This window comes from Falco cherrug, chromosome 3 (genome assembly GCF_023634085.1).
Source record: "Falco cherrug isolate bFalChe1 chromosome 3, bFalChe1.pri, whole genome shotgun sequence".
Taxonomy (NCBI): Eukaryota; Metazoa; Chordata; class Aves; order Falconiformes; family Falconidae; genus Falco; species Falco cherrug.
In genome coordinates, this window is record NC_073699.1 from 77,143,046 (window position 1) to 77,155,541 (window position 12,496).

Here is a 12,496-nt window from a genome sequence, read left to right on the forward strand (position 1 = left end):
TCCGAAGAGATAATCTCAATGGTATTATGATTTTAAAATGAGTAGTTTTATGGCCTTTTTTCTTTCCACAAGTGAAAGCTTAAAACATTTTGGTCCTGTATTCCTCTGCACTGTGCAAGTAGTCTAGTAGAGTCCCTGCAACTTCTGCCTGGCAAAGCCTGACCTCTGAACCTCTCGCTCTTCTCTGAAAAGCCCTGGAGGGAGAACGCAGCTCTTCTATAACTAATGGTTTTCTTTGGCTTGTCCTGACAGCCTTAGAATCTTGTCCACAGTTGGATGGATTACTTATTTAAGGATTAATAAGCAGAACCCAGTATCATAGCAAGTCAGTGCTTCACAATAAATGCAGCTGCACAGTAAATGCAGCCTGTGTCTGCTGTGGTGAGACTGCCATCAGTCAAATTTTAGCTGATGAAAAAGTCTTGCAATGAGCACTAGGAGCTGCTAAATGCTTCTGTTTCTGGCAGAAGCTCAGCAGAAGGCAAGGCTAGAGACATGGGCTGTCTGATAAAAAACCCTCTCCTGGCAGTCATAGAAGGTTTGCGTTTAAAGAGCTGGGCAGCTTTCCCGTGAACAGTGGTTACCATGTGAATGCAAAGGAGGCCAGCCCCTCAAAATTTATTAAAATACCCATTTTGAGCCATCTGAAAATGTTATGTGCTCTTGAAACAGGCCCAGAATCACCACTGGAAAGCAGCTCAGCGATCAAGCCCTCGTGTTACTTACAGGCTGTGGGTTGTGACCGACAAATCATTCTGAAGTTCGTTTGGCCCCTCGCTTGTGGTTTCTTCTTCAAGCACTGTTTCCTGACCTCGATCCTAGTGAAATGTGTACACAGAGCTCGTTAAGCTAAACCAAACAAACCGCAGGTCTTTGAGCTCTGAGCAGAGCCTGGAGTCGCCTCAGCAGATGGCTTCTCCAGTGAGAGACGGCCATGCTATAAACATTGGGCTAACCTTAGGCTGAAGGGCTGTGGAGCACTACCTAGCACAAAGGCAGCAGGGCAGGTTAGGCAGGATTGAACAGCCCTGAACTGTGACAAGCATTTTTCACTGAGAGGGTAGCCTTTAACGCTCCTTTGGTTACGGTAAACTAGCTACTCAGCCCAGCAGCGAACAGATTTAATGAGCGGTCAGTTGTGTCTAGCTTCTGGCAAAAAAAAAATTGAAATGTTAACAGCTCTTTTCCACCACTCCATTGACTTCTACCAAGTGCTTTTTATTCCCTAGTTTTGCATCCTCTGAAATATTATGCTTAAAGAAGAACAGTGAAGCAGTTATGAAGCTGCTTCATTTGCTCTATTTTTGAAAATAAAGCGATGATTTCCACATCTGTTGTGGAGTCTCAACTTTCACACCCTCTCTTCCTGCTGCTAATTATTATTTTTTCAAGCAACGTGCTTTGGGGCTGGAATTTGTCAGGCTTAATAATGAACCCATAGGAGAATTAACAAGAAACAGGGTAAATTAGATTCAGCGGTTAATTAATTTGATTGTCCACTACAGCAGACTTCGTCTCATGGGAATGATGAATGGATGTGTCCGGTTTCTTTTCCAGAGCTGTTTGGTATGGTAGACGCGTCTGTCCACTTACTGAATGATAAAAGTCAGCTTCAACATGCCTTTCATGGCCTTTGGTGCTAACAGACTCCTTAATCTCCAGGAAAGACAAGCCTAAATGTAACTGTGAATGCGTTTCCGATTTTCTTTCTTGCAAGACTTTCATTAGAAAAAACATGTTCTCCCATCCCCTCTTGCTCCATATGTGTATGTATATATATATAATATAAAGCCAAAAATGTATTATTAGCTTTTCTGAAATCTTGGGAGTCTGATAATAATTAGTCCAGATGTAATTATTACATAAAAAGAAGGAATACTAATACCATTCATATTGTCTCTACCCCTTTTCCTGGTGTTATGCTCACCCTTCCCTTACGCCCCTGCCCTAAGATTGGTGGTATCACTCTGGTGGGGTCAGAGGGGGTGTTGTGATGGTCACAGAATCATAGAATCGTTTAGGTTGGAAAAGACCTTAAGATCATCAGGTCCAACTGTTAACCTAGCACTGCCAAGTCCACCACTAAAACATGTCACTAAGAGCCACATCTACAAGTCTTTTAAATACCTTCAGGGATGGTGACTCAACCACTTCCCTGGGCAGCCTGTTCCAGTGTTCCATGCAATCATGTTCATGGATTGTTATTCCTCATGTTAGGATCTACTTCGGGTCCTTTTGTATGTTTGCAAACATGCTTTCACACCTTGCTCTTTCTTTGTTGTTCTGCATCTTCATGTTAGACCCAAATTCAGTATACATGGTAGCTCTTACATATATACGCTAGATACTATGTCTTCACTCTCTTCATTACCCCTAAACCCAATTTTCTCCAGCTCCAGGTCTGCACTTCTTTAATTGGCTGCTGGTGAGTTGTTTATAGCTGTGGGGTCTCCAGTGCCAGCCTGTGCCACTTGTGCTATCACCCCATGCCTGCACTCCTCTACACCACCTCCTGTGTCGCCACTTTTCAAAGCCTTTGTTATCATACCAGCCCTGTGTTTGTTTATACTACATCATTGTGTTAGGCTCATAAATATCTCATTCTTCAAAGAATAACTGCTTGTGTTACGGTTTTCTGTATAAAATTATTGCTGTTACAGCTAAACCTAGTAAAACAAAGCTGCAGGCAGATCAAGAAAGGTTCAGACATAGCAAGCCTGATGAGCCTGAATGGCTTTGCAAACTCTGTTCAAAGATTATGGCCTTTTGCTAGCCTGGCAATGCCATATTCCAGCGCTACCCAGTTTTGCTACTGACTGCTTGCAAATGGTACCACTTGCAAAAAAGCTGTGGAGCTATCTGCCCCATGCATAGCTGCAAGACCTAAATCTACTGCAGTTCCAAAAAAAATCATTTATGGCTTAAAAACAAACACAAAACGAACTCACTTGGTTGATATATCAGAGACTCTTCTGTGTGATACACTGATCAGAGGGTATACCCAAGCTTGGCACTGACAAATGCAGGGTCTAATAATATTAACCAATAGCATTTTCTAAAATAAATTTGATACCAGGAACTAAAGATGTTTGCTCTAAGGGTATAAGCATTTTTACTTATAATCTTTGCATTAAATAAGCAGGATTTATTGGGAGTTACATCTTTTGTTAGACCAATTGATAGTTGACCTGAGGAAGGTCTTGTGTATCTGATGGCTTAATGAGGGGTTTTTTTGTTTATTTGTTTTTCCAAATGTATTTTTCTAATAAAAAATACAGCTTCTGCTTGCAAACTTTGCCTCAAATAAGAGTAGCACATAATCATACAGGTTTTACCGTTGTGGTATCTGTTCGTAATTGGTCTTAGCTATGACATGGAAGAAAATCAATAAATCTCCTGGTGGAAAAGGGACAAGAGTCTGTAGATTTTCATGCACATTTGCAGATGTTGAGTCCTGGGAAAGCAAAGGGTTTGACCTTACATAGCTAATGTTTATTCAAAACCTATATATCTGTGTTGTCTTCATTAAAATTTTACCTCCTACTAGTAGTGATGACTAGCAACAAAGAATAGACCTGCATTCCTGAACAAGTAATTCTGTTCTTCAGACACCTCCAGCTAAATACGTGTTTTAAACATATCATTTGGCTAAGAAGAGACTATTGATAAATTCGCAGAGGCAGAAGATCGTGAATCCTGCTCTTGGTACAAAGTTTGATGTGGAACAAAGCATGAACTTTTTAAAGCAGAGAGAATGGAAATGTTAAGTACAGGAGTGGTATTGCTGTGTTTCATGCAACTATTTTTATATTTTGTATGTGTACTTAATATTCAGTTAGCTTTGCAAACCAAAGCCACTGTCATCGTTATCTAATGATGTACAAATCTCCCTTTGGTTCTAGTATCAGCAAATGTAATTGAATTTAAAGTAAATGTTTGGGAGGAGAAAAGCAAACCTAAGACCTCAATTATAAAAAGAAAAAAAGGCATCTAGTTTTATGTCTGTATATATCTGAGCTTGTTCAACCCTCTTCTATCAAACCCATTTAAATGCAGTTCGCTAACGTTCTCTTTCTCTGGAAAAATGAAGTTCTGCATCAATGGTAAAAGTGATGTGAACACATTGTTATTTTTTAGCACTGGAGATGGAAAATTGGAGTGTTATCACATATCTTAACTTAGTCTTTTTTTCCTTATTTCTAAATCTTTTGGGATGAGTTTAGATGGCAATTTTAAGCAAAAAGAATATTTCTTTCAAATGCAGGTTTGACTCTTGGACATTCACTTGAAAGGGACATCTCAGATTCTTTGAAATTACATAATAAGAGATTACAAAATTGGAATTTTTATTGACATTATGACACGTTTAGTTCTATAATTACTTACACATAGAATGCACTTAGTTTATAAATTAAAATAAAATTTTAATAACTGCCAACTTGTTATAACATTTGAATACCCAGCTGCTATCTTTATGTTTCACTCATCTCTACAAGCAATAAGGATTATGGAAATATAAGGTTTTTTATTACAGCAAAATAAAGTAGATTACAGCCTTCATTCTTGCAGCAATAGTATATAGAGATTCCTAATGCAGGCAGGTTTTAGATCTTTCATTTTCTTGTAAACTGGTGAAACAAACCATAGAAGGTACTGTATGGTTTTGTATAGTACTAAAATATTTTTCTTCTTTTCCCTTCTTGATGGCAATTGTACTTTAGGAGTTAAATTGGGGGATGAACGGACTTATGTGTAAAGTTTAGTGGCATTAAGGAACAACAGAATCATACAGATACTTAGAAGTGCTAATAGTGTGCAGTAAAGAGGTGCTGCTTTGTTCTGTGATTTGAGTTCACTTCTGGTCTGGATCTTCAGAGCCACTGACTATAGGTGTAACTGTCCCAGCTAATCAGCTGTGTGAGAGCAGAATTCAGTAATGATTCAGGGTGTGCTGCACTGTGTCAGAAAAGTCCATCATTGCCAAGGCAGGCTGGCAAAGAAGCCTCTCACGTATGCTCAGAAGTTAGAGGAGGTCTGGGTCAGGTTGAGCGCTCCCAAGCCCCACACGGGGTTTGTGTGCAGTCAGCGTTTCCACTGCAGTGCGGGGAGGTGGTGGCCTTCTGCTGCTGGCTCAGCATCTGGCGAGCAGGACAAGGCCAAGCAGCGATTGCAGCAGTGTCTGTTCTTCATGTGTGATCAGCCACTAAAGGTGCTGCTGCTACTGTTGGGGTGCAAGCAAAGCAAATTTTGCTGCCTTGAAGGTGAAACCCTTAAAAAGTGACTCAAACAACAGCTAAAGCAGAACTGAATGCCCAGGAATGACTTCTAAGAAATCTGCAGCAGCAGCAGCTTTCTCTTTTCAGCTAGGTCAGCGAGCATCAGCGTTTGGACCTCTCAAGTGAGAATCTCAATGTGAGAATTGTGCATCAGATCCTGCAGCGGGGACAGTCTGTATTACGTGGAGTCATCTGGTATGATCCTGAATATAGCAGAACATTTAGACCTTTTGAGGGTTCCCAGCTGCAAGGCAGCCCTGAGGACTTCCATCTTGCTCTTGGTCAATGTGGAAAAACAGAAGGACTGAAAAATACCCATATGCATGTGAATAACAGATGGATGGGACTTAGGAACTTTTTAAGTTACAGAGCAAGTTTATGTCCTAAACAAGCATAGACTGTATTGATTTAGCTAGTAAAATACAGTTGCTTAATCTTGTTTGACTGAAATGATATTTAATTAGTATACAGTATTAAAACAAAGGTGGAATTTTGCATGGCCTTTAGAAATGCCACTGCTTAGTGCATTGTTCTTTCTGCTGTTAGAAATCAATACACTTAAAAGTTGACAATAATAGCCACCCTTTTAAAGTGTGTAGTAGTGCACTGTAACTACCAAGCCTATTGGTGAAGGAAAAGCTGTGTTTTCTTTACATTTAATTTTGTCCTTTTGAGTATCTCTACTTCTCAGCTTCATGAGTACCCTGGAAAAGACATCTATGGCAAACAAATATTTCATGTCTTTTTTCATGTCTTTGCCAGAACTATGTTATATTTAAGACTGGATAGATGACTACAGTTCCATAAGTTGCTCCAGCTAGATGCCATCACTTTTCGTTTTAAGTATTTTCTTTTCCCCTTAGGAAGAAAGTGGGAAGAATTAAAACTCCAAAAATATCTTCCACTGAAACCAGTAAATGAGGCTTAGAAAATAAACATTTAAGAATTATTAGAAATAAGAAAAAAAACCCCTTATGATGAGCAATCCTTTAACAAACAGTTGTTCAAAATCATACCTGGCAGCTGTGGTATTTTGGATGCAGAAGTCTGCTAGACCAACTTTGCTTACATGTGAGAAATACCTTGTAGTCTCAATAGAGTTCTGCATAGGTCTGGCTCTTTCCCTCCCCAGTGTTTGCAAAACAGTTTCCTCAGGCAACATGATTGCATCGGTAATTTGCTCCACTTGTGGAAAATGTCCCCTAAATCTTGATGTTCCCTTTTTTCTGTGATTGTTCCTGGACTTGAGAGAAGAGCCAGTAAGATTGTAGTTACTGTCAGACAGCATGATGCAATGGGGAAGGGCAGAAGGCAGGATAAAGGAGGCGAGTTTTGAAGTTAAAGGGCTAATCATATGGTAATTTCAGTGGCTAAAAAAATTACTGGTTCTGTCTTGAAATACTTGCCAGAGATGAACCTCAAGGATTCTCTGGACCTGGTTTACTGATGCCTTGTTCCTGTTTTGACTGAAATCTGAATGGCAGTATTACATATCTGTTCTGTCTGGGTGTATACAAACACTCTTCGCAGCAATGAAAGTGGAAAATGAATGCTTAGCTAGGCTGTTCCTCAGTTCTAATTCAGGTCTTATTTCTAGGAAGAATAGAAAAGTTTGCAATTGCTGTTATGCCATTGTCTAATTCTTCCTTAAAAATCTATAGTATATTACAGCGTGATTGTTTAAGACTTCACATTTACAATCCTGGTACCATTCATACCCTGTTTGTTTGTACATTAGTATTACATTGTCCTTTTTTTTTTTTTTTTTTTTTTTCCTATTTCTTTCTTTTCTGCATGGGAAGTTTATCCATGCTGGCATTTCTGCTGAATGTAGTTTGTTCAAGGCACAAGACTTTTAGGTCATATTTGAACAGGTCACTAAACTAGCTGTCCTGAAGCTTTAGGTTTCTGATCCAGATCACTGCATGGGTAAAGGGTTGACATCAAGTAGAAACAGCAGCAACAATATTTAAACTCCCTGGATTTTTCTTTCTGATGACAGGTTTTGCTTGGCTTGCAATTATGTGGAGATACCTTCAGATCCCTCTGGTTAAATTTGCAAAGCCCCTTTACATTCTTAGGGTGTTGTAAGAAACCAATGTTCACTATAGTTGAGTGATGTGAACCTTTTCCTCTACGGCCTGCTATGAGATATTTTGAGACAATGTTTTGCTTCCTCAGTATGACCCCAGGTTTGGGCAACCACTCCAGAGCCTGGCTGGGCTTTTTCCATTTGTTTTAATCCCACATCAGTTTCTTACTTCTATTACTCAGGCTTCCCTGAGGCTTTTCTTTCTTGAAAATAGTATCAAGTCATTAAATATTTTGAAAACTTTTTATTCTAAGATGTATCTATCAGGGTATGTACAGGGAAGTTTTATCCAGTTAATGAATTGAGTGAAAATTTGCCCTTTGACCTGACCATTTTCTTAACTTATCTCATATATGTCACTGTGTTTGTCTTTTATATTAAATATAGGGTGAAGACAAGAAAGTATCTGAAAAAACTCTTCATGCCCCTGTGTCACCTTCATCTCTACCTGACCATATGAAGTGCAACATCCTTAAAGCTCAAGTGGAAGCTGCTTTTAGAGTAGGCGCCCAGGTAATCTTTGTTTAATATTTCGCCTTTATAGGTTTGGAACAACTTACACCAGTTTTCCAAAATTATACCATTCCTGAGGAAGCACCTTATTTTATCTCAAGTATCCACATTGACCTAGCTTTCTCTAGCTGCTCTGCAGTTTCTTAGGTAACTCAAAGTGCTTGATATAATGGAAGTAGGAAATTTGTCCTAACTGACATGATTAATACCACCAGGAGAGGCTGAAAAATAGGAGAGAGGGCCCCAGGAAATGTCCATGTTTTGATTTTGTCACTGTAGCTTTTACTTATTTTGTAGCTGAGAAACAGTAATGTGTGGAGTTTTCTGAGGCTAGCCACCATTCATGGAAATTGTGCTTAAGGGTGTTCTAAAGTTATATCTATGCATCCTGATGCAACCTTTATTTTAGGGGATTAACTTTACATGTCTGAGTGTGAATGTTAGCTAGTCTATTGTTTTCTTACTTGTTTCTGTGCTTTAAACTGTATTTTAAGCTGTTATTTTCACTGCTTGGTCAGTGTTTACATCAGGTGCATCCTGTTTCAAAAACACCACAAGTCCTGTAATGACATCATGTAACTAAAAATTGCTGCTAGATGGCATGACTGTAAAAAGTTAATTTCCCAATCAGAGGTAAATCTAAGTGAAACCTAAAATATGTGATTCTTTTCAATTGTAATTCATGGACAAAAGATAATGCCATTGGTGCCAAAAATAAAGCCAAATAGAATGCTTTAGGTACAAAAGTAGAGGCAGAAAGATTGGTATGACTCTTATCCCAAGTTCCTGTGGTATCCTTGTGCATACTACTCTCTTTGAATACAAACTTTGTATTTCCAACACTTTGTTTCTTTTCATAATAACGTATCAGGTCAACTTGCCCTGCAAAGGATTTTGTTAACAATCATCTCTGTGTTTTTGTTGTTCCCTGGCAGATCTTTCATCTGAGAGCTAGATTACATCTGGCCCAGCTAGGCCTAAGGAAGTATCAAAATCTGGTTATTCTAACTGCCCTAGATTTCAAGAACAGGAACCATAAATCTGACAGCATGTGGGGGAAGAAAATTGTGTTTTTTTCTTTTAGTTTTTACTTAAAGCAGTTCTCTCGCCTCTCTAAATTTTGTGTTGCCTCAACTGTGTTTTATGCAGCATGTTTCTTCTTTGATTGCCCTTGGGTTTGCCCTCTGTTTTTCCTGTGTGTCTTTTCTACAGGATGTTGTGGTATATTCCTCACATTTGTATTTTCTCCTGAATATATTTAATGGTCATGTTTGACTGGGTAGTTAAAGACTGGAAGCAGTGTGTGCTGCTGCATTCAGAATACAGCATTACTAAGGCAAGATAGGAAATGTGCTTAACATATGCATCTCTCAGTTCACCTGCCCTGCCTTAATTGTTCACTCTGAGGCTTTCCAAGTGAGAACATCCTGGGCTGCTTTTGCACGCATGCCATAACTGTATTCTTTAGCTGCTGCTATGTTGTAAATAAGTTTCAGAGCAAGCTGAGCATTCCTTTTTTCCTTCTTACCTGTTTTGCACAAGGCTTTAGCAGTCATATTGGATTAAATAGATGTCTCTAGGCTTCAGTGAGAAAAATCTTATGATTTCAGGGGGAAGGAGGGGAAAGAAGACTGTTGCAGGATAGCATGTATTGTGGAAAAATAATGGCATACAGTTCAGTTTGAAATTCCTGAAGCTTAAAGTGCTAACGAAGTATAGCTTAAGAGTTATAGCCAGTAAATTAGGATGTCACCTTAAATCTCAGAAATCTTCATTCAACTCCCTGCTTAGCCACAAAATTGTTTGTGTAACTAGAGATGAGTTCTGCATTTGAGCTCCCCTCCTGCCAAGTACGAAAGATTACCCTTCTCAGATACACTGTAAAAATAAGTATTTAGAGGCTAGGCAATGGTCAGCCATTACAGTAAGAAGCTGTGGCTACGTAAGCGCAGGGAAGGATCGGCAAAATGTTCATGGTGAAGGAATGAGTAGAAGCACACCATCCATCACCTAGAAAATGGGAGGAGGGAAGGGGGCTACTGGAGGCCCAGATAAACCACTGTACCAGCACACCATAAAACCACCCAGTTACCTTCTCTACCCACACCCACCTCCCCTCCTGCCAAACAGCCAGCTAAATACCAGTAGTTTAGCCATTTCCCAGTGGCAGTGCAGTCATCTTCTGGAAAAAGTAAGCTGGGATGGCATTACACTGCTTAGAGACACGATGAGCACTTTTGAGCGAGCAGGTGAGAAATAGTTTCTTCATGAAAGACAACAACTCCATGTATTCCTCCAGGGCTTTGATCCTGGCCCTCTTTGACCACATCTGACACATCCTGCTGCCCAGTGTATCTGGCGAACTAACGGTGTTGTCCTAGGCGCAATTCTATCTTGACTCTGGTTCCATATTAAATCCCTGAGAAATCCTGCCTTTTGGCCTTATTTGTAAGACTCCGATTTCTCATATCTTGTTTTCTGTACTGTTGTATTTTAACTTACGAGGTAGCCAGGGAAAGAAGTATATCTAGGTTCCGTAAGGCACGGCCTATTTCCTTAAGCTGTAAACCAAGACAGGCTGATTTTCCTCATGTACAGCACAGATCTTCCTTTATCTCATGGTATCACAAGAACGATGAGGATTTGTTCCTCTCCACTTTGTAAAAGGAAGAAGAAAGAATCAGACTCTTATACACACACGATTTGAAACTAAATGTGCTTTGAAAGGCCCCAAAACTCTATGGTCTAACTGGTCCTTTATGGAACTTCATGGGGCATCTTCATCATACAGTTAGGTATAAAAGCATGACAAAAATATTGGTGCACTCTAGGATCAGATCCAAAATTAACAAACTGTTGCTTGAAATATTTGTAACAGCTCTCTTTCTAAGCAGTAGGAATATTTTCAATACCATATGCTACTAACATCAGGATGTGACAAGTTTATGAAGGGATCTCCTGCATGTGGTAGAGGAAGAAGCTGTTTGTTGTTAATTCTGAGAATGGACTGAATGTTTGCAAGTGGAAAATACAAACGGGGACAGAAATTTTCTGTAGTTTTCTTTCTTTGTGGCAGCTAGACACCAACACAAGAGTGAGCCTTAGAAATTAATGATTCCAATGCTTATGATTTCAAAAAGAATCGGGGGAAATTATGGCATACATTTGAAAAGACATTCTGGAAGATGGTGTCTGCACTGCTTTTGTTCAGAATTATGCTGAAGAGCTGTTTATCACATTCCTAGGGAGCAATGACCCATCTCCCACGGCTATAGTCCTGACTTAGAGACTGAAAATTTGTAAGTTTATGGTGCCTATCACTGAGCCCTGCATGTGGTTTAGTTATAGAGCAGCAGGAAAGTAACACAAGTGAGTTTGTGTATTTGGTGAAGGTGGAAATATTTATGTGCTATTCTACTTGATGGAGAATTAAACTAAAGTGTGGATGAGGATGCTGGAATATGAGCCTGGGAGCACACTGCTGCAGACACCATAGGTGAGAAATGTGAGAAACCCGCACACAACTGCTGAAACCTGTGGTTTGCACAGGGCATGCCGTACTACAGTATCTGTAGGCCTGGAGCAAAGAATAGTGTTTCACAGCACACCTTTCAAACTGCATCACAGGGATCTGCCACCTTCTAGCTGACAGACTGCATATCACAGTTCCCACAAAATTAAGCTCAAGGGGAACACTAAACGCTGTGAATCAACTGATATCTTATTTTTTCCTTCCTTTTTTTGCATTTATTCCAGACTCTTCATTTGAGAGGAAGTGGTATAAAGCAGCAGTAAGAAGCTGCCAGAATACAAAAGACCAGCTCTCCCTGGCATTTAAAACCCCTTTGCAGCTTGCATGAGTCAGTGCTGATATGCTGTGATTGAGCAGACGACTTGTTAGTATCACAGAGTCCCTTTTGCCAAACAGTTCATGGCCCAACTGACAGAGGAAAGATACTAGCAGGTTTTGATTGCTATTTATATCCACTTTGCCTCCGGGCAAATCCTAATTATCCTTAGAATTAAGCACAGCCTCCTGAGCAAATGTACAGCTGCGTCAGCAGGGCTTTTTCTTTTGGCGGGCAGTGTGTGTTGTGTTCTAGTAGTTTGTCATCTACAAGTAGTGTTTGTATTCTCCACCTGTTACCCAAGCTTTTCTAAATCCTCGCATTGATCTAAGTCTAGCAGGTTAGCACAGGGAAGGAACTGAAATCTACTGGAGCTGATTTTTGCATTACTCACATCTTTCTCTGTCTGCAGACAAAGGAAGGCCAAGCTAATTTTTGAAGTGCAGTTTGTGGAACACAGAGGTGACATTACCACCAAGCTGTTTCTTATTGGACGTTATGGATTGTTGAGTAAAAAAGGTGGTGGGAAAGGTAGTTTGGGGGTGTGGAGTTATTTACAAAGACCATACAAAATCACATTCAATTCTGCTTTATCAACCCCAAGGGAAATTCTGGGCTGGTGAGACGTATCTTCTGTCAGCCAGGTTTGGGTTCTTGAGCAACTGATTCCCCTGTCTAGGTTCTCAATAAACGAAGGGACATTTACCAGTTCCTCTGAACAAAGGGAGTTCAATCCTCTAGCCCCTTTCACACACTAACTTTCCTCA

At 39.9% G+C, this 12,496-nt stretch overlaps 1 protein-coding gene across 2 annotated transcripts in view; it reads left to right on the forward strand.

Annotated features, from left to right (window-relative positions):
- The window catches only part of EPB41L4B (erythrocyte membrane protein band 4.1 like 4B), a 172,858-nt gene that overhangs the window by 105,506 nt on the left and 54,856 nt on the right, over window positions 1-12,496 (forward strand). For both annotated transcript variants that reach the window (XM_055705548.1, XM_055705549.1), the window contains one exon: window positions 7,756-7,881. In XM_055705548.1, coding sequence (XP_055561523.1) covers window positions 7,756-7,881 — 126 coding nt within the window. The remainder of the gene's footprint in view (window positions 1-7,755; window positions 7,882-12,496) is intronic.